Raw genomic sequence first — 22,064 nt, 5'->3', positions numbered from 1 at the left:
TTTTTTCAAATTTGAAAAATAACATTAATCATCAAATGGAGTAACTTAAATTTTGGCTTCAAACAATAAAAATAAAAAAAACCTCCCAATATATGTATGGAGGAAATGTTTTACCAGAGCTTATACGCAAGTAAAAAAACATTGATAATAAAAAAACGGCATATTTGGCGATCCATTTTAAAGGATAGAGGAGATAATCTTACCTCAGCAGAAACAATGCAAGTGGAAACAATGGAAATTTGACCATGCACGAAATAGTAGGCGTTTTAAATGCAAACAGATGGGCCATAGGACTCGATTTTGTTCTCAAAATAGACCTTAAGTCAGGTCCCGTCCTTAACTGAATAAACAATTAAATCAAAACAAACCCGTACATAATACAAATCTACAAAGCTATGAATAACAATTATATTCCGTAAAAAAAGAGGGAATCACACTTGCTGGACGTAAATATAATCTCATTGAGCGATGATCTATTATATTACATTTTTGAATTGTTCGGAACATGCACATCAGACGGGTTCAATAATTGGCACTGAGATGATAACCCGGCAAAATATTTATGATAGTCATAAGGAAACTATTATACTCTATCCCAAGATATCCTCAACTCCCAATATGCTTAACTACTTCATATCCATTGAAAAAACTCGGGGTTCTGTCAGGGATTTTGCCAGGTATTCCCAGTGAAAAATATTTCAGCATTTCTCATAATAACTCTCCGTAACAAATCTGTTTTCGCTCCTGTAATTTTTCCGAGTAAAACATAATGTTTAAAAAAAATATTTCGAATATTTTCCTTCCATCGATTTCAATTGCACTTCTTTTACAGACATTTGTATTTAAAAAAAATCATCCAATTGTACTGCATTAATATCTTGGGACAGGATATTTTAGTAGTACAAATACAATTAAAAGGACCTTAAGACGGGCGTTTACAATGAAATCATTGCCTTAAAAATGCACTTTCAGGTAAAATTTCCTTGTATTATTCATCTGGTATTTAAGTATTATAACATCTTGTATTTAACACACCTGAAATCATCTGATTTACATGATGTATGAATACACATGACGCTATAACGTGTTGTAAAATCATTTATATGAAAACGTGAAACTCTTTGTGCAGTATTTATGACATCTTATCTGTTTTTACCGGTATACAATTTATAAGTAGGCAGACATTGACAGTGGCAAAATGATAAGGATTAGAGGTATGTTCATTTTCTTTTACCAACCATTTTCACAACAGAAATTTCATGAAGAGAATAGAATAAAAATGTTTTAATCAGGTAAATAGTTTGTGTATCTACAATATTTTTCGAACGTTAATAAATAAATTGCTTGCGCTTTCTTTACTTTCCTTTAAGCGAGGGATGGTATCATAAGTAATTCTGACAAGAAGCATACATGTAACCAATTGATAAAAGAAGGGTAAAAACATCTTAACCTACCAGACGTAAAATATATGCATAAATTCATAAAAGAAAATGTAGGATACGATAATGCTTTATTCTGTAGCAAAGGACTTATATTGGTTGAACGTGTTTTAAGTAAAAGCACGATCATTCACATAGTTATTTAATTTCTCCAGTCAATTTTAACCCTGTAAATGATATTAAACATATCTTAAGATAAAGTGATGAAAACAAACGGTACAAGCTTATTCAGAAAATATGCGCCCCTTGCTTAAAGAAAAGGAGGAGAGGACGGACAGAATTCTGTTATAAAATTGATGATTTTGTGAGGGCGCGAAGCGCCCGAAATGAAATATAGATTATATGATAATATTGTAGTAAGATATAATAATGCATTGACCTTCAATTCAACAATAAAAATACAGCTCTTTAAAGTGTGACTACCTTTAAATAGATAAAAACCACTCAGGTATGAAACCCCGATGCGCATTCCCCAGGTAAACCCTAACCGTTCGATAGATACAATCGATGACTTTCAATGCGAGCCATGAAAAGAAAAACTTCAAAATTTAATTTTGACAGATTTATATTAATATCTAAAATCATTAATTATCCAGTCCATTAAATGAACACGGAAACTATTATATATTCATCAAATTGTACAGTCAGGATTGTTCAGCAATTCACTACATGAATTATGATCGTTTTTTTATCTATCACTCCTGTTGCAGTAGAACCACAGTAAACTGTAGACTGTCTCAACTGGGTGTCGAGGCGTTTGTTGGTACAGGGTTATCCTCCTACAACACATACGACACAAATTTACCCAACTATAATATGAAATGTAGTATCTATGCATAAACAATAAATCAGTACCACCCCCCTTAGCCAAAAATCGGGCAAGGGTGGGAGGGAAGTGCATTATTATATCTCACTACAATATTATCATATAATTTCATTTCCGTGAGATATAATAATGCATGTTTAAAGCCGGAAATTACCCAACTCACCATATTCAAAACATTACGTGTATAAGATATATCAGATGAAGTATTGCGCAAATAAAATGTTTTAAATGTTCGCGCATTTGACCAGCCTGCTTTTGATAGAATTTCTTCTAAAGGTATTCCAGTATTATGTGCTTTGTTTGAAGAGACCATCCGGCACAAATGCGCTTGAAATCTTGATGTATCGATAGCTGCATCTAACATAACAGATTTTATCGAGTTACTGACTGTTTGTGCAGAAACTCTATTATGAGGTTTCTTGGTTGTACGCAGCAGAGAATCAGGTTCGGATTCAAACTGGGATCTAAATTATTCAGTTCGTTTCTCGTAAACGGAACAACAATGTAAGACGCAGAGTTTTCCATTATCTGTTATATCATACTGAACAGATCTACATTTATTATCCCTCTGAGATTTTGATAGACCTGGTAAATGAAACACGATACTCCCCTCTTTTTTTTCCCATAAAACGACGATCGAATCTAGCAATTTCTGAAACTCTTTTTGGGGCTCCTAGAACAAGTAAAATGGTAAATTTTTTGCTCAACTGTAAAAGAAAAAGTCCTTTATCATTAGGCAAGTCTAATAAATGTTTAAGAACAACATTAATATTCCATGAAAAACCATATTTAGGCCGAGGGGGGTCTTTTATTAATACCCCTCTAAACAATTGTTTTACAATAGGAACCTGTCCTACAGAAACTCCACTCACTTGCGGTAACACTGAGGATATTGCCGATATATGGACATTAATCGTTCGATATTTATAGCCCTGAAAAACATCCAGGCTAAAAAGTCTAACACAGAGGCCAAAGGGGCTGAAAAGGCATCAATTGGCAGTTCCAAACACCAGCTATTCCATTTCGACCAGGCACTGTCGTAAGCAGATTTTATGCCTGGTTTCCAAGAGTGCAAGAGAAGTTCTTTAACTTGCTCTGAAAAACCTTCTGAAGTGTAATATCTCCTGATACCTTCCACCCTGCTAGTTGTACTGTGTCGTTGACTATCAGAGGGTGAACTTCCCCCTGGGGAGAGGTTAGGGTTCTCGAACCCATCGGTATCAGCACTGGAAAGTCTCTCGACATCTGAAGGAGGAGAGTATACCAAGGCTGTCTTTGCCATGTTGGTGTAACGATCACAACTTGCCACTTCTCCTCCCTTACCTTCGCTAGACAAGACGTTTTCATGCAAAACGGGGGAAAGGCGTAACCCATTATATCGCTCCACGTCTGTAGCATCGCGTCTAATGCCTGTGCGTGAGGGTCTTCCTTCCAGCTGAAATACTTGTTCAGCTGGGAATTTGTCCTGTCTGCAAAGAGATCTACTATACAAGGGCCTATTATCTTCATTAGCTGAATAAAAATCTCGGGATCTAATTTCCAAGAACTCTTGTCCTTGAAATGACGACTTTCCCAGTCTGCCTCTATGTTCATATCCCCGGGTAGGTACTCCCCTGTTTCAGTTATTTCCCTCTCCAAACACCATTGCCAAATCTGACTTGCAAGATGTATCAACTTCTTTGATTTTGTGAGGGTAGAACCGCTTGATTTGTAGCCGCCAGACGCCTTATTAATTGGGCTAGATCCCGAGCAGAGACAGACTGACTACTCGCAAGACCTAAGCAATTTTGCTTTATCTTTATCACCTTTTCTTTTGGGAGAGAGAGGGTAATTGTTTCTGAGTTTACAGTAAATCCCAGAAATTCCGTAACAGGTGAAGGGAATAGAACTTACTTTTCCTAATTGATCAAAAAGCCTAGATTCTCTAAGAGATAGACAGCTGTTGAAGATCTAATTGAATGCCTGTGAGAGATTGGTTCATTATCAGAATGTCGTCTAGGTAAATCACCAGCCGTATACCCAGACGACGTAAGATTGCAATTGGAATTTTCATAATTTTTGTAAATACACGCGGTGCTATTGAAATTCCGAATGGAAGGGAGGTAAACTCCATTTTTTTTTCCAAAAAAAAATTCAGAAATTTTCAGGTACGCATCTTTTAAATCTAGTTTTACTAACCAATCTCCCTCTTCCATGAGATCTCTTAACAACTGTTTCCCCTCCATTTTGAAATGTTCGTAAGGGAGAAAACTGTTCAGATTTTTTAGATTTATTACAGGTCTTAACTCGCCCCCCTTCTTCGGTACCAAAAAACGTTGCTGTAAAAGGAATCGCTTGTGGGAGTTGTCTCCCGTACCGCATTTTTCAACACTAAATTCTCTATTTCGGAATCTATCAAAATCTGTTCCTCTGATTTGATATTGAAAGGATCAGAATTTTTCACTGGAAAGGATTTGATAATAGGGGAATTTCTATCCCTTTGATTGGCTGAAGGATCCAATTTGTGCTCTCAGAACGTAAGAATAAATCAGAGTCCGAGTCAGACTCGCAACTAGAGCTAGAAGAGCTAGAACTAAAGGAATTTGAACTTGAGCTTGAATCAGTAGATGTTTTGCTTTTCCTACGTTTTTTAGACCTTGAGCGTGTTCTAATAGAAACATCGCTGGACTTACTTTTATCATTCCGAATTTGTTCTGACGACCACTGCCGCCTTAAATCATCCTCTGTCTTATCAGCCACAGATATATGGTCTACTTCACATTGAGAGTCCTCTGACTCATCTACCTTCGTATTATCGCTCTCAACCGCCTCTGCGGGTGAGCTTTCTCTCTCGTCATGAGCCGGCGTAGCCTGTCCAGGCCCCGGCGAAGCGAAGTTGGGCAATAGCCATCCGAACACGTAAACACGTGTACACACTTGGCGAGCTGAATTGAAAGTCATCGATTCATCTATCATCTATCTATCAAACGATTAGGGTTTACCTGGGGCATGCGCATCGGGGTTTCATACCTGAGTGGATTTTATCTATTTATAGGTAGTCACACTTTAAAGAGCTGTATTTTTATTGTTGAATTGAAGGTCAATGCATTATTATCTCTCAGAGAAATATTTGAAATATAATTAAAGATGTATTAACTTGATTATACAGGATATCTCGCCTATAGATTCACCGAAAACCTTGATTAATGAGTAGGATTATTTACTTATCATATGCATGCACAGATTTATAACTGTAAGTGCTAAGTGCTAAGTTTTTTTTCAGTCAGCTATTCCATCTGCAATGGGATAATCAAAGTACTGAAAGCCATGCTATTTTGGTGTGTCTTTCTGCATATTGTGTAGTAAAGACTGCAAAAAAAAATCTCTCCCTCTCACACATGCTTTTAATGTCGACAAATCATCAACTCATAAATATTAAGTTTCTCTTCCGTCTATAGCCATGCAAGCGCAGGGGAATGTAAATACTGCAGCGTGACATATCTTGAGCAAGTGGCTTCTCTTTAAAACCTTATCATATGTCTTCTATAACTAAATATTTTTAGATGCACTCACTGTGAATGCATATTTCTTTCTACGGACATAGGAAAACTTTAAATTATAACTCTTTACTCAGGCTGTCAACCCATTGTAACTATTTGTAAACAGCAATAGCAATCACGTGACACTCAAGTCAATGTCCAAAACATTTGGAGTGTTTACACGTGTAATTTCCGGACGTGTTTTAACAACTTGTATATGTAAACTCATAGTTGGGGCGTGAAACCTTCTGTGTGATGAAATGTCTTATTCTTATTTCCGTTGTCATTATCAAAAAGTAAAATATCGTTTTTGAGTCATCTAGTCACTTAACTTGCATTCTCGTGTTTTGTTAACAAAAGATTTTAATTTAATAATAAAGTTGGCGTGTATTGTTGAAGCATCTTTCTTTAATCAAATTGCTAATTAAATTATTTATGACACATTTTTATGTGTCTCTATTTATTAATATACAGTTTCGGGCAAAGCACAAATTTTGTGGGGGAGCTTTATATTTCTATTTGAGATTTTTTCACTTTAACATTTAACCTTTTGATCTCATTATCGATAGTTTTATTAAGCAATTTGAAGTTGTGTTATTAAATTTCATTGCAAATGTTTAAGTGATTTTTATAACATCTTCCACTGTTACATAGAGACATAATGTAGGAATTAGAAGATTGATCGTTAACCTTTTGGCATTGAAAAACAATAAGGATAATTAGGATATCTAATTATAAAAGTTCATAACAAAAGCTCGAAGGTTTTTCGAGGTATCGCAAATAAATGACAGTGTTAGGTACAGACAGACAAATAGACCAAAATAAATACCCCCCCCCCCCCCACTTTCAGAAACGGGGGGACAATTAAGATATGTATTCGAGATAGCGTTCTTTATAAAAAAATGTTACGTGATATATTGATTAAAACAATAATATTTGGCCTGGAGAACACTTTATTATGGAACTTTATTTTGCAAGACAAATTTCATCAGTCAGTTCTCTTCAAATTCAGTTGATAAACTTGTAAAAAATTTTTCTTCAATCAATGACTTGCTATCAATTTATCATGCTTTTAGAAGGTCATGGAGTTTGTAATGTTTCTAGAACGCGAAACCGAAGACAGAAAATCTGATATCAAGTTATTCACGTAAAAAGTGAAAAAAAAATTAACAAGAACATATCTTTTTTGTAAAGACATATCTTTTTGTAAAGCGAGCGCAGCTCGCGCTGGCGAGTGAAGCGAGCTGTACCGGCAAGGCGTGTGTAAATAGAAAATTCGGACTAGCTGCACATCGATTCAACGAATTTTTTGACGTCAGTTACTCAGACCAGTAATGCCCTTTTTAGTTGGACCAGCAGTTCCCTGTAAATATGGTTTTTCATTTAAGGAATGAATTCAATATTTATTTGTTTTATACGATATAAAATGGTTTGAGGCAATTTACGATTTATAAACCGCGAAGCGGTTTATAAAAAAGCGTAAACTGTTTCAAACCATTTTATATCGTATAAAACCAATAAATATTTAATTGCGTGGACCCTGAGGTCCACGCAGAAAATATATAAGCGAGGTTAAACCGGATACCATGGGGAAAATTCAGCTTGCGCATGAGCTAGCCTGGTTCCTGTGCGTAATGGGTAGCTCAGGGAACCAGGCTAGAACACGTTTATCTGAATCGGGATCGGGATTCCGTGCAATATGCACACATTAGTTCAAAGGCGCTATAATTGTAAAGTTGTCGGTAAACAGTATAGAAACAAAGTATTCCTTTTAAAGAAATGATTGGCATGTGATATGAACTATCAGTATCATGAAATAAGTTAATGTTATGCCGAAACTACAACATGCATCAAATAGCATAATTTTCAATGTTTTGTTGTTTTCCGAATACACATGTAACTTAACTTTACTTTTATTGTAGGCGAGGCTAGTGAACTTCCCGATTAAATTTTTTAAGCATTTAAGTGTGATTGAATAATTATGTCACTGTATCAAAGTTTAAATCTCAAGAAAAATGCATCAAAATATGAAATACTTAATTTACACAAAGCTGTCACTGCATAGTTAACAAAGTAGTGCGAATCGTAATGTGTGCGCAAATAGTAGAAATCACCGAATGCCTGATACTATACATGCAAACTTCATTCATAGATAGATCATTATTATTTTAGGAGTATGAATCCTTTAAATTCTGAGATAAAAAGTCAGGGCTATACATACATGTATACGTAATACAAGTTCAACGTACAAATTTAGTGGTTAAAAGCAGAGGGCTAGAGTTGGTGGAATCTCTTAAGGCTTTTACGTTTTCGTTGGAAACACATGCAAATGGTCCACGTATTGTAGTCCTTTTTTAAAGGACAGCAACTTGTTTATTGCTTATAATCTAATTTTTTTCCCTCTTCATTGTAGATAAAAACGGTCATTTGACCTTTAAAATGACGTAAAATTATACAAAATTCAAACGTAACGTCAGGCGTATTGATACGTTTTTGACGTTAGCCTTACTATGACGTAGGCAACATTCTTTATACGATATAAAATAATTTTTTAGCCAATCAGAAAGCACGTTACAACCAGAATTAAATTATTTAACGCTCTCACAAGAACAAGATGAAAACAATTAAAGATTATGTACATGAATGTAACAATGTAATTCCATATATAACACTAACAGATGTATCGTCCTTAAACCTCTGTTCACGGGTGACGTCACAATTAATTTCTTACACATAGATTAGACAGAATTTTTTGGCGTCAGTAATTTTCGACCAACAATGCAATTCCATTCAGGCCCACAATGCAAGTCCACGCATTGCAAATGGCGTTCTCACGTCCTCGCAAGAATCAAAGTAAAACTTTTGAGAAACAATAAAATTTGTAATATCAAGAACATCATGCTTGGACATAGGAACTAGAAAGTCTAAGGAAAGAAAAAAAAAACAGCGGCATGTTATAAGGTGAGGTGCTAAATAAATGGAAGAAGGGGAACACCTACCAAATATTTCTGCAGCCTGGAATCTCAACATTTTAAAAATAAAACTATCAAGAAGGTGGAGTTAGATGAAATCAATACTATTTATGATCAATCTGAAATTTAACAGCAGGTAAAATATTCTTTCAAGAGTTTGTATACTTGTAGAAACTCTAAACACATTGACATAAATCTTACAAATGTATTAAATTCCCTACATTTTCAGAGGCTCGATTAAACGACTTCAGATTCCCTCGAGGGTAATATCACAGAAAGCGTACCTAGTTGTAAAAATATGAAAATAACAAATCCCCAGGAAGCGATGGATTCACTGTTGAGTTCTTTAATTTTATTTCGTTGAAAGATCTTAAGTTGTACCTTGTATCAGCTATAAATTTTATATTTAGAAAACAAGAGGCGATTAGGCCTTAACGGTCATCTGAGTACCATATAACCAATACACAAACTTGCCGAGGAGTCTCATAATCCGTTTAATAAGGTTTCATTCTGTTGTAGAAAAATTTTAAATTTGTAATGATGACCACCTCCCTGCCTGAAATCTTTCAAAAAGAACTATGAAACCTATAATTTTGGCGAAAAACATAAAAATCTGGTGTACAAAATTATGTAGGCCTATTCACTTTTCCTTCCAGGTGTGTGGGATTGAGTAAAGAAGACGGTTTTTAAAAATTATATGCATTAACACCTATACATCCATTTTGGCCCTGCCCTAGAGTCAAAACCCATACTCCAGGGGACGTAAAATTAAAAATTTTAGAAGACGACTTACTGGTAAACTTAATTATAAAGTCAGTTTTTCTTACAGATGTGTGAGAATAGAGAAAAAGATTTTTAAACATTATATGCATTAACACTATATTCCCCCCCCCCTCCCCATGTCCTGACACACTGACCCAGGAGCCGTGAATTTCACAATTTAGTTAGAGTTAGTGGACATCATAATCATGTATTCAGTTTTTTTTGCCCACAAGTGTAGAAGTAAGGAAGTTTTTTTTTTAAATTTAATACATGTTTACTATTTGAGAAATAAAGTACGAGTTTTCGTGAATGTTGCAGAATAACCTCCGAGGTCGAGAAATGTTGTTTTATATTTCAAACAATATTTCGAGACCGAGGAGGTTATCCTGCAACATTCACGATAACAAGAACTTTATTTCAATTCTACTAACAGCCCAGTATTCTACAAATCGTTTCTCTTATAGAGAGACGATCTAGGTCATTTTGACGGCTGTTCCGTGTAACCCCAACAGTTTTGTTAGTAATGTTTACGTGTGTATCGATCAAAGGAATCACATGCAGACGACAGAATTTTTCTTTGGGTTTTTAATACTCTTTACTTATTTATAGAATATCTTTGAATCATGTTCCTAATATTTCAAGGGCAATTTAATACGATTTTTACTTCTACACGTGATATATTTTATGTAAAAACATGCAGTGAAAATGTCGTAGGGAGGTCCTAGGAACAGCCGCATTGATCTCTTAAAAATAAACATTGGAGGCAATACACATCAGTTTGACTGGAACTAACGCGTGAAATTTACATGGTTTTAAAAAAATTTACGGTTTAAAGTTATACTTTCAAGATCAGTGCGAGACAAATAGGTATTTCTGATCTGATAATTTACTGATGACGTTCGTGGTATATTGGAGAATAATGTCCGCGGCATCTCTTTGATCTCGGCAATAACTGTAGTAGAATTGGCCATATTGGCCCCATCCTAGAGCCTGAACTCCTGACACAGGGGTCATGAATATCACTATATTGGTTAGGGCTTCATGACAAAATAACCAGGCATTTAGTTATGAACATATATATATATGGGAGTAGAGAAGAAGATTTTTTTGGAGATTTAATACATTTTTACTATTTGGCCATATTGGCCCCACCCTAGAGCATGAAACACTGACCCTGGGGCTGTGAAATTCACAATTTTGGTAGAGAGATTTATGGACATCATAATCATGCATTTAGTTTTTAACAGATATATATGGGAGTAGAGAAGAAGACTTCATGGACATCATAATCATGTATTTAGCTATTAACAAATATTTACTATATGGCCATATTGTCCGCACCCTAGAACCCTGAACCCCTAACCGAAGGGCCATGAATTTCACAATTTTATTAACCGGGTTTTTTCGAAGGAAAAATCCGGTTATTAAAATAGTGAAAATGGCGGGCGGGCGGCTGCCAAAAGGGTACCCTCATTGTACGGATAACTCCTCCTACAGTTTTCAAGATAATAAGTTGTTCTTTTGCAGATGATCAATAGTTCATATATCAGAGGTGTGCATATTGCTAGGATTTTGATTTCCGATAATTTATGAAAAAAATACCAGCTTTTGAACTTGGTCATTTCTTGGCAAAATATTGCATATAGGGTACACCATTTCACTGGATATGGGTTGACATGGATTATGGATACAGTTCACAGAAAAGAAAACCCGGTTTGCTGTCACATTGACAGCTTTTCACTTGTTAGAGGGCTTTATTGTCATCATAACCATGCAAACAGTTTTTTTTCCTCACATGTGTGGGAGTAGAGAAGATGATTTTCGAAAATTTGGCTTTTTTGCATATTTGGTCCCACCTGTAGCGCCCCGGGGCTGGTAAAGCCGTGAATTTCACAATTTAGATTCCTCTTACCATAGAGATGCGTCACACTATACATGGTAATAATTTGCCTTGTAGTTTTTAAGAAGAAGATAATGTAAAAAATTTTAACATACGACGGACGACGCACAACGACGGATTAAAACAAAACGCAATGGGTCACCTGATTTAACTTAGGTTACCTAAAATATAGCTTTTCATTACTCAGGCTCGGAATTATATCTTGTTTACCAAAGGCTAATAAGCCAAGAAAATTTTTACGCCCAATTACCTTGCTAAATGTCACGTATAAACTTATCTCAGGGTGCATTAGTTAAAGAATAAGATCTACCTTATCTTTTTTTCAGAAACACAGTCGGGTTTTATGAAAGGCATATACATAGGTTAAAACACAAGGTTTATGTATGACCTTATGGCATAAACAGAGTCATTAAAAATGTTCTCATAGATATTTCAAAATGAATTTCACCAGATGAGTAAATGAAACTTAATTATTAAACTTTAAGAAAGGAGTCTTTTCTGGTTTTCGACTTGTCAAACGTAAATTGATTAATTGTTCATAAAATCAAGATGAAAGGAATTTAGAATAGTATATTTTTCTTTCTTTTTTACTATCATACAACTTGGCATAGAAAAATTAATCAATGTTTAAAATTTAACAAGGACTATAATTTTGGCGTAGGAAAATATCACATGTTTTGCAATTCAGAATTGCTGCAGATGAATGAGTCTGTTTTAGCATTTTAAAAACAATAAAATTAATGTTGGATTTTTTTTACTAATGTGAATTAATGATATGATACTTCGTTTTCAGAATATGTTTTTAAAATATTATTTGCCTTTCAAATTACATTTTTATAAGGTTTTAAAGCGCACATTATATACATTGATTTTTGTGAAAAAATCACAAAAATCAGTTTTTCCCTCTTATTAAATTGTCAATATATTAGATTTTCTGTCAATTTATATCTTTATACAAAGTCTTCAAAATACATAAAAATCAGAAATATTTTATTATTGAAAGCATAAAAAAATAATCAAAATTTTTGAATTTAAAACAATTTGAGGAAATTCGGGCTTAGCAATATCAATTTTAGTATAAATGTTTATTCCAATTTAGTAGTATAAGCTAATAGACATTCTAATATTCTATCATTTTATTAAAGAATAGAATCTTCAAATCTTAAACAAATGTCTACAGAACTACAAAGAGCTATGCTTATTTTTATCATCCATTACGTTGAGGAAAAAGGTAGTGACCTTGACCTGACCCTTATGCGAAAACAAAAAGGTCAAATTTGATTAAACTCATAGAATCATATGGTAATATGATCCGTTTTACTGTGTCAAAATTTCATAAATTTCTTATTATAAGAAGTATGTTTGATAACGAGAAGACTCCTTCCTTAAAGCATATGTGTGGAGTTTCTGCTAGGAATAGGAAAACTGTGCATCCACGTAAATGTAACTCCCCCTTCCCCAATCTATACACCACAAAGCTTGGGGATTGGGATAAAAAAATATTATGAATTCAAAGTGGTTTTAAGAAATACTTGTGTCATATTTATTTTGATTTGATAAATTTACAAATGTTCCTAAATAATGCATTTCCCCATCCAACAAGTCATGTAGCGAGGGGATGCTCCGCTTAGCGGTGCCCTTGTTGTCAAAAAATATCCATCCATGGTTTGTGTTTAAAAGTTAACCTTTTAATCTATGAACATTTGAGAGAAGAAACAAAATTATGGACATCTAGCAGTTTTAAACCATCTTTTGTGTAATCTTGAGTAACTACCTACCTTTTTACATAATCACCTTTAGATTTTCATATGAAATTAAATATTTCTGTATACAATGAGGAAAAAATGCTTCATTGGGTGTGGGTAGTGAAATAAATAGATGATTCAATTTCGGCAAAATTAAAGTCTTGGCCACGGTTACTCTACCAACAGGAGTTGGAATCCTTCTTTTTCATTGCTGAATCAGAATTTTTCGCAGTTGTATGTGGTAATTTAGTTCAGTATTTTTCTCTAATTTTCCACAGAATTCTATCCCTAACAGATTAAAAGTTTTACTGCCCGAATCGAGTTTCCATCTAATAAGGTGAAAAACCTGATTCGAGAACTTTTTTGAGCCTATCCAAACCACCTAGCAGCATACAACATGTAGCATACAACATGTATTTTTTAATTGTACTAATGTGTTACCCTCGTTGAATAATCTTAGTATGTCTATATATAGAAAAACTAAAAAGGGTCGGATTCAATGTTATCAATATACTATTTGGAGAAAAATCTCTAAATGTAAACAGTCGACCTGTGAGCCTCATAATTTTCTATACAAAACAATTTATATTTATATATCTGAAGCAGAATAAGATTCCAAACTATGTTAATTGATTACATCATTTTGGTTTTAAATACAAGATAGAGAAATATGCGTTGATTCAAACATTTCAACTCAGGAAATTTGAAAAACTGCTGGTCACAGTGATTTCTTTTGTTTATAATTGTATTACTATATCATACAGAAGTGGAATTTGCTATCATGGATATATTATTCCGTATTTTTTAATTTAATTGACCTAGTCATAGTTTTAACGACTGTAAAACGTCTGAAGATTTTTAACAATGAAAGCGCTTATGTTTTGCAGTTAGTGTTGCTTTTTTTCTTTTATTTTACATATATATATATATATATATATATATATATATATATATATATATATATATATATATATATATATATATATACTGAGCAAAATAATTTGAGATTGTTATCACGTACATGAAATGGTTTAAGAGGTAAGTTTTTGGACAATCCTTGTCACATTTTCAATTATACATGTCGTTTTTATCGATTTTGGTTTTTTTTTTCTTCAGAACTCCAGTTTGCATTCTTGATTAGCTTGCTTGGAAGCAGATGTATATCATGGGGATCACGACATGAGTAAACTTTATATTTTTATCTTTTTGTTTGCATGTTTTTTTTCGCTCAGTAACTGGCACATAAGCTGGTATTTTTGATTACAATTTAATAAATGTAATATTTAAGAAAAATTGGAGATTTTGGTATACATGTATGTAACACAGTATTTTTATTAATTATACTTGGTAAGACTTCTGCTGATACCTTATTTTTATCTTTTCTGTTTTATTTTATTAATCGTAGTTTCGTTTATTTAGACGCTCTGCAAGCGCTAGGAAACTGTAAACAAATAATCTGCTACTAAGTCACAGGAGCATTTGTAACGTCAATTCTAGATTTGCCAACATTTGATTTAATTTTGATTGTCTTAAAAGAACAAACAACAAAAGCTCAATGAAAATGAAAGTTAGTATAACTTAAACATTAGTCAACAGGACTTAATTGTCAATCAATTTATCTAAAGTTGTCAAAGTAAAACAGTTAAACTTTTAAACAACTTGATTTGTTTGAGCTCTTCCCGTGTGGACCGGAAGTGACGATTGACAAAATGAAAACGATTAAACACATCTTCTATCAAATGTCTATCAGCCATATTAAGTTTTAAAAAAGGCTACCCGAGATATTTGAGATATCTCACCGGAAGTAAAATTTTTATGTTTAGTTTACATTGGATGGATGACACATGTAAGCATTTATACTTACATGTATATTTCAATTCTCTTTGAAATATATTAAAGGGGTAAAAATATAATTTTTGAAGAGCTTCCGGTTACGACGAACAAAACAAAATAGTTTAAACACATCTACAATTAAAAGTCTATCATCCCTCAAAGATTGGATTTTCAAGTTTTTATTATTCCCTCGCCCCTTGTTGCGAGGGGGATATAGCATCGCTGCTGTGCATGTGTGTGTATGCATGTATATGTGCGTGTGTGTGTGTCCATGTCAGCTCTTAAGCAAAATTTTAAGAAAACCCTCTAATGAATATTCATCAAACTTTGTACACTTCTTTGGCATTATAAAAGGACAAACCCTATTGATTCCCATATAAACTGATTCAATATTATTTAAATTGTCGGAAAAAAGCGAAGTTAAAACATGAATTTTATGTACGACTTGACAATAGACATTTCCGGTAATTTTATGTACGACTTTAAGTTAATTGCTACCGTATGCAGTTCAAATCAACAATTTGATATTTTTGAGATTTTAATGTAGTAAAGGTAAACAAAATCAAGACAAAAAAAGTTTTGTAGTATTGGAGGGTTAGAAGATTGCCCATAGGTAAAAGTTGAAGCGGACAAGAAATCAAAGTCATCCGATATTCCGTATTACTTACAATAGAACTAGTCCAAAATTTAAAGGAAACTTTGACAGATATCGTACATTTATCATGCAAATATTGTTTTATATTAATAATAGCTGCATATCTACTACTATGAGTTGACATACCACAAGCAACTAGAATTGTCCATCAGAGCAGACTACAGATCGCTAGATCTTCAACTACGTTTCATAATTTATACGGATCGTTTATGTATGCTTATATAAAAACTAATGTCACTTAATGAATCTAAATTATTTAACTTTAAAGCATATGTGTACATGTGTTGAGTTTCTGCTAGAAATAGTAAAACTGTGCAACCACGTACATGTAACCCCTCCCCCTCCCCTCCTCCAATTTATACACCACAAAGCTTGGGATTAGGATAAAATAGATATTATGAATTCAAAATGGTTATTAGAAATACTTGTGTCCTATTTATTTTGATCTCATAAATTTTGATCTGAAAAATTTACATGTATTATCCTTGATAATGCATTTCCCCCTACAACGCGAGGGGATGCTCCGCTTTGCGGTGCCCTTGTTGTTTCTGAGATCTCATTATCCAAAGCTTTTTCCCGCGGGAACAGGAAGTGAATTTTGAAAAAATGTAAAAAACGCCAAGAGATATAATTATCATTCTCTATTAGTCCTGAAAATTTTAGTAAAATATATGTAGCCATTTCTAAGAAATTTTATGAAAAAAAAGGGAAAAAAAAAAGACACATTACAACCACTATAAGGTTTACCGTTGGGAACGAAAGACCTTAATGAATCTGTTTTTATTGATTTTTTTTTTAAAGAATTTTTTGTCTGAAAGAAGCCATCAGTTTCTATCAAAGTGCCATTTTATGCGCGAGCGGAAATTTTAACAGTAAGAATTTATTTTTCATAGCTCATGGAATCTTTGTTTGAATTAAAATGTAATTACTCTATTTATGTATATTTTTGTGTAGCAGTAGACTAATTATAAACATGTTTCAGTTACACCTGTAATTAGTGTGTTTATTTTTTAAGGTTCTTGTAAACGTTATTGTAATTCATCACAAACGAGCCCCTTCAGTGAAAATTTCTGTACTGGATCTAGCTCTAAAACTGCCGAGATCGTCATCAAATATCTAAACGTCAATGAAACATTGACATTTACCTCAGTTGGTAGAACAGCTTTACAAATTTCCTGTGAATTTCCAGGGAATGACTTCTGTAAGTACATGTAATAATTAATGAAAATTCAAGAAATATTTTTGGCACCGAGTAAAAAACATGTGGCATCCTAATTGATTTCTAGGCAGCGAAAGTGGTAATGCAAATAAATCATCGTCAGAATGTCTGACAACACAGAGAACGGTCATTTCAACAGAAGCAAAGTCTACAAAAGATTTCACATCACCTAAAACAACAAAGCCAGACGAGATTTCTCGGAAAACAGTACAAGATACAACACTAACTTCCTTGCCTCTTATAACGGATTCATTGTTAACACCATCTTTTACATTCATGTCAAGAGAGACCACAAGTTCAGATGTTACAATTACAATTAACAATGTGAGTGACGTTAAAGACCAGGCAAGATCTCAAGGCAAGAAAATTTTACTAGTGGTAAAAACATTGAATGTCAAATCAAGTCGTTATCACAATATGAATAGTATATCAGCGAGTTGATAAACAGTCGCATGCATTTTACGTAAATACTTTATGGTATTCCTAGAACCTTTTGAAGCTATAGCAAAAGTCTTTTCATCTACAAGGGATTATCCTTCCTATTATATCATTCTATTCAACAGTCTGTTCCCAGAATACCGGGATAATCGTAGGAGCTGTAATGATAGGATTTATCGTCGGAACAAGTACAACTGCGGTTATATTTTTTTTCCTAAAAAGAAGAACAGAACAAATATCCAAGTAAAATCCATAATATATCACTGTATCGAAAGCCAAGACACATTGATTTTCTGAAATATCTTGAACATAAACAATTGATATTTTGTGTTCTAACCCACGGTACATGTATATTTTAAACACATTAAATTATGTTCTAACGAACTAAGCTTAAGTTGTTTTTTAGGAATCATACTGTATCGCATCCAATATATGACTTAAATGAGAGACAAACCAGTATCAGAGCGACTCCAGGAGAGACGTACAATGATATACAAATTGAACCAGTAAGTGTTTTTATCATACCGTGAAAATTGATCTGTTTAAGTCGTTTAATACAACAGAAAATAAAAACCTATTAAATAAATTTCTTCCTCTGCCTTTGATCAGATACAGTACCGATCAGACCCATCCTAAAGCCATGGTAGATCCCAACTATACCCCGGGAGTGCTTTCGGGGTTTATTTGTGGTCTGCTTTTTGAAATTTTGGGTTCACTCGGGGTTTTCTTTGGGTCAACTCAGGGTTAACCTTGGGTGTACTCAGGACACAGTGGTCAAACTCGTTTTGACATTACTATCAATGTAATCATAAACAAAGATATTTGACGAACAACTCCGGCCTAGAAAAAATCTCCTAACTCGCTTCAAAAGCATAATATATACATCTTACGGAAACCCATAATTGATTTATTGCTGCACGAGAAAATCATGCTGATGTAAGACTCAAAATCCCATAAGAGACGACTTGGTTGTCTCTTTTAGCTAACGTACTAATGACATTAACAGTTTTTTGGTTAATATAACTTCTTGTAATCAATCTATTAATTTGTTAAAAGAAAGATGTGAATATAAACTATGATAATATGCTTTCTTTGATGATTTATGTTAGTTAAGAAAGTAGTGATCATTGCAGAAAAATATATAATTCCTCGAAGTCACCAGTTTGTTTTTACTCGGACATTTACCGGTCTAACTCCGATAACATTCCTTAAATACTCTCCAAACTGAACTTGTTCTCACACTATTCTTCAAGATAAGAAAATGTTGTTTTGCAGAACAAATTTTAAACGTACATATATTCAAGATGTCATGTTATATGTACTTGGATTTTGATTTTTGATCAATAAAAAAAAAATTGTTGACCTTAGTTGTTTTAACCACAAAATATTGCAAATAAGGTACCCCCACTGTACGATAACTTCTACAGTTTTCAAGATAGGTACATGTAATTGATGTTTTGTAGATCACAAGTACATATATTTGAAATGTACATATTACTTTGGTTTTGATAATTATTTTGAAAACACGACATTTTTTCCATAATATTGTTTCTCTTGGTTTTTTTTAGTCCCCTACCAATTTTCACCGGAGGGAACTATAGCTTTCCTCTGCGTCCGTCAGTTCGTCCGTCCGTCTGTCTGTCCCACTTCAGTTTTACACACATTTTTTCTTAATGCATTTGAGGAATAATGTGAAAATTGCTTAACAGCTTCAAAATGTCAAACTACAGATCAAGATTACACTTTTGTAGCGTCTGGTTGACGTATTTTCGAGAAAATTAATTTTTTATATTCCAATTTTTTAATTAATGTTTGGGTTCGTTATCGGGTTTGGTGTGTATTGAATAAACGAGTACAGTATGTAGGCAGTAATAATAGCGTGCATTACTTGGGCCACTCCTTTTATTGTTTCTAACAAACATAGGTTCTGTAAAATAGTGTCAAGCATTGTGTTGTAAATTTAATTGACAGGGTATTTTGTATTATTACAATCGGGTTCGTTATCGTGTTGGTCTGTTGATTCGGGGTACGGAAGACGGTAAGAAATGATATTCTTTTTAACATTGCATTTTTTTCACAAATTTCTACACACCGGTAGGGGACGTGTATTGCTTATGCAATACTCGCTGCTTGTTTAGTTACAACATAATTTGACTAATACTGGTCTGTAAAGAAAAATCGTAGGGATCTTAGATTATTTTCATTAAGTCTAAAATGCCAGAAAAAACAACAGTTTATTAGTCTGGAAAAGCCATCTCATCAATTTTTATATAATTTGGAGACTTCTTTTGCATCGTAAGTTTAAATGATTTCCATCATATGAAGCACTTTAAACAATTAATATGGATAATTTGATCACAGTTTTAGCACAGAATCTAAGATAACTGACAAAAACTGTAACATACAGAGATAACGAATTACAGTAACGTTAATATGCTTTGACGAAAAATAGGACATATTGATAAAAAGGCCTAGTATTGCGATTTATATGTTATTCTTCTACTTCCTGCAAACATATAATAGCCTTTTCACAATATGTTTTTTAGCAAAGTCCAAAGATATCGTGCGTTTTGCCAATCACAAAGGAAGAAATAAAGTCCAGTACTGCAACCAACGATCCCGAAATCTACCATCATCTACGGGAAGACTACGCTGTAAAGGACAGAAGTAACTACTATGACCATGCAATGCCACTGAATGGTCCACAAGAAATAGAATCTGAACAATATGGTAAACTGAAGATCGAAGAAAACGGAGCATACTCAACCTTTACAAACACAAATTATACCGGACCCGACTCAGTTAGAAATGAAGCCTACTCTACCATTGAAACCAACGAGTTTCAGTTGATGGAAATTGAAGGCAATAATGCGGACAACAGTGCCAGTTATTTTGTTTTGGCTAAAGAATAAGATACAGGCAGTTCTGTTTATTACTTTTTTGATAATTATTCTAACAGTTGCAGTTTGCATGAAATGTATGTAGATCCTCAGACGACCGGTGTAATGAAGAATAATGACCCCCGTAGAATAATGACCGGGGGTCATTTTTCTACGTAGAATAATGACCCCTCCTAGCTGAAGAATAATTGGATTTTTCTGAAGAAAAAAGACCCAGGGGTTATTTTTCTTCATGTTAAACATGAAGAAAAATGACCCCCCCCCCCCTGTAAACATGAATAGAAATTGGTTACCTCGTATCCAAAAAATGACTTTGAAATTACTTAAACTTTCACTCTGTTCAACTGATTTTGAAGTTATAAACACCGAACTTGTAAATAAATCGCTGTAATAGTTTTTCATATCCGTAGCAAGCACACGCAAAACACTCAGATATTGCCACAAATTGATTGTTAACAGTTACGGCACTTCTCTCGTCGACATACGGCGGGAAATGACGCAAATAAGGAAAAATTCACAATGAGGGAATTGTGTAATAATTAACGAACAATAATCATGAAAGAATAATTGTTGTAATGAGTATAAGCAATATGCATTAGTGAATGAATTGTCAATCGAAGAATGATACATGTATTATAAATCTTTATAGAAAAAGACTAAGGGGCAGGTAACGTAGGAATATGAATACTTCTTATTTACATTTCTGGGGAAAGTAATTTTTAAAACAATCATTCAGCATTAGTTTGTTTTCTTCTACGTAATACATGAACATCAATATTGTAAACATTTGTTGTAATGTTGTTTTGTGATCATGAGTAGACTTTATTCTGTTGGAGCAAGTTTGTGAAGAGTACCTGACTATAGTAAATCTTAATTGATAATAAACACTGATCGATCATAATAAGAAAAGATTGTTTCTAAAAGCGTTGATAAGAGGTTAGGACCCATATGAGGGGTTTATATCCCCCTTTTTTGATCACACGATCTTTATTGTATCCAAAGTTACCAATGCTCATATAAACTATTGAAGCATTAATCATCTTGATATTAACTAAACTAAAGTATGCCGATGATAAAGTAAAATATATTTTCTGTACGAGTACTCTCAGTACTTTGACGATTTTCCGTATTGGCCGTTAACCTCTACTGGCGTAATGGCTGCTGTCAGTGCCTACTAACTTCAGCTTGGTTATAATGCCTAACAGTGGAGTAAACTTTTCATGGTTTTGGTTTCATCATTAATTCTTGGTGATGATACCTAGCAGTTTGCATTATGGAAATCCTCATTGCGAGTATAATTTATGAAAATATGAAAAAAAAAGACGATGCGACGGCGAAGCGCGAAGATGCGAAGACGAAAGTGCTAAGTTGCGAAGGCGAAGAAGTGATACTACTATCGCTTCTTCGCCTTTGCAACTTCGCACTCTCGCCTTCGAATCTTCGCGCTTTTGCCTTTTTAGCTCACCGAGACGAAGTCAATGGGAGCATATGCTATACCCCCTGCGTCGGCGTCCGGAGCTGGTTAAAGTTTTAGTTGCAGCTCCTATATCTAAGCTATTACGTGTCCTCTCTTCACCAAAATTACGCCCCTGCGAGATGAAATTCATGATTTTAAGAACTTTAATGAACCGTTCATGAAGTTTCATGATGTATTCATGACTGGTTCATAACTGGTTCATAAAGGTGGTTCATGAATTTTATTCATGAATATATTCTTAAGATGTAATTCATGAACAAATTATGAATATACAAGAATACAGGAAATACCTGGTATTCAATAGTTCTAGGTACTGAACATTCATGAATTTTCATGAAATTCTAATTTACGAAATATATAATTAATTTCAAATACTTTTA

At 33.8% G+C, this 22,064-nt stretch overlaps 1 protein-coding gene across 2 annotated transcripts; it reads left to right on the top strand.

Moving 5' to 3' along the window:
• Positions 1 to 1,073: 1,073 nt before the first annotated feature.
• LOC128160459 (uncharacterized) lies at positions 1,074 to 21,574 on the top strand. Of its 2 annotated transcripts, XM_052823780.1 has the most exons (8): positions 1,074 to 1,214; positions 14,279 to 14,345; positions 16,452 to 16,522; positions 16,666 to 16,851; positions 16,937 to 17,227; positions 17,433 to 17,550; positions 17,714 to 17,813; positions 19,854 to 21,574. In XM_052823780.1, exons 1-8 carry the CDS (start codon positions 1,199 to 1,201, stop codon positions 20,217 to 20,219), a joined length of 1,215 nt encoding a protein of 404 aa, XP_052679740.1. In that variant the 5' UTR covers positions 1,074 to 1,198; the 3' UTR covers positions 20,220 to 21,574. The 2 variants fall into 2 exon arrangements, with proteins under 2 accessions (XP_052679740.1, XP_052679741.1); XM_052823781.1 differs by lacking the exon at positions 16,452 to 16,522.
• Positions 21,575 to 22,064: the final 490 nt, after the last annotated feature.

The sequence above is a fragment of the Crassostrea angulata genome, chromosome 8, assembly GCF_025612915.1.
Source record: "Crassostrea angulata isolate pt1a10 chromosome 8, ASM2561291v2, whole genome shotgun sequence".
Taxonomy (NCBI): Eukaryota; Metazoa; Mollusca; class Bivalvia; order Ostreida; family Ostreidae; genus Magallana; species Magallana angulata.
Note: the sequence above shows the minus strand (reverse complement) of the source record. Positions and strands in the feature narration are given on the sequence as shown.

What these genes read in the sequence shown, in the direction of transcription:
- LOC128160459 (XM_052823780.1), top strand. An exon ending in ATTTCCAGGGAATGACTTCT is followed by an intron (nt 16,852 to 16,936) that starts GTAAGTACATGT and finishes ATTGATTTCTAG; the next exon opens with GCAGCGAAAGTGGTAATGCA. An exon ending in AGACCAGGCAAGATCTCAAG is followed by an intron (nt 17,228 to 17,432) that starts GCAAGAAAATTT and finishes TCTATTCAACAG; the next exon opens with TCTGTTCCCAGAATACCGGG.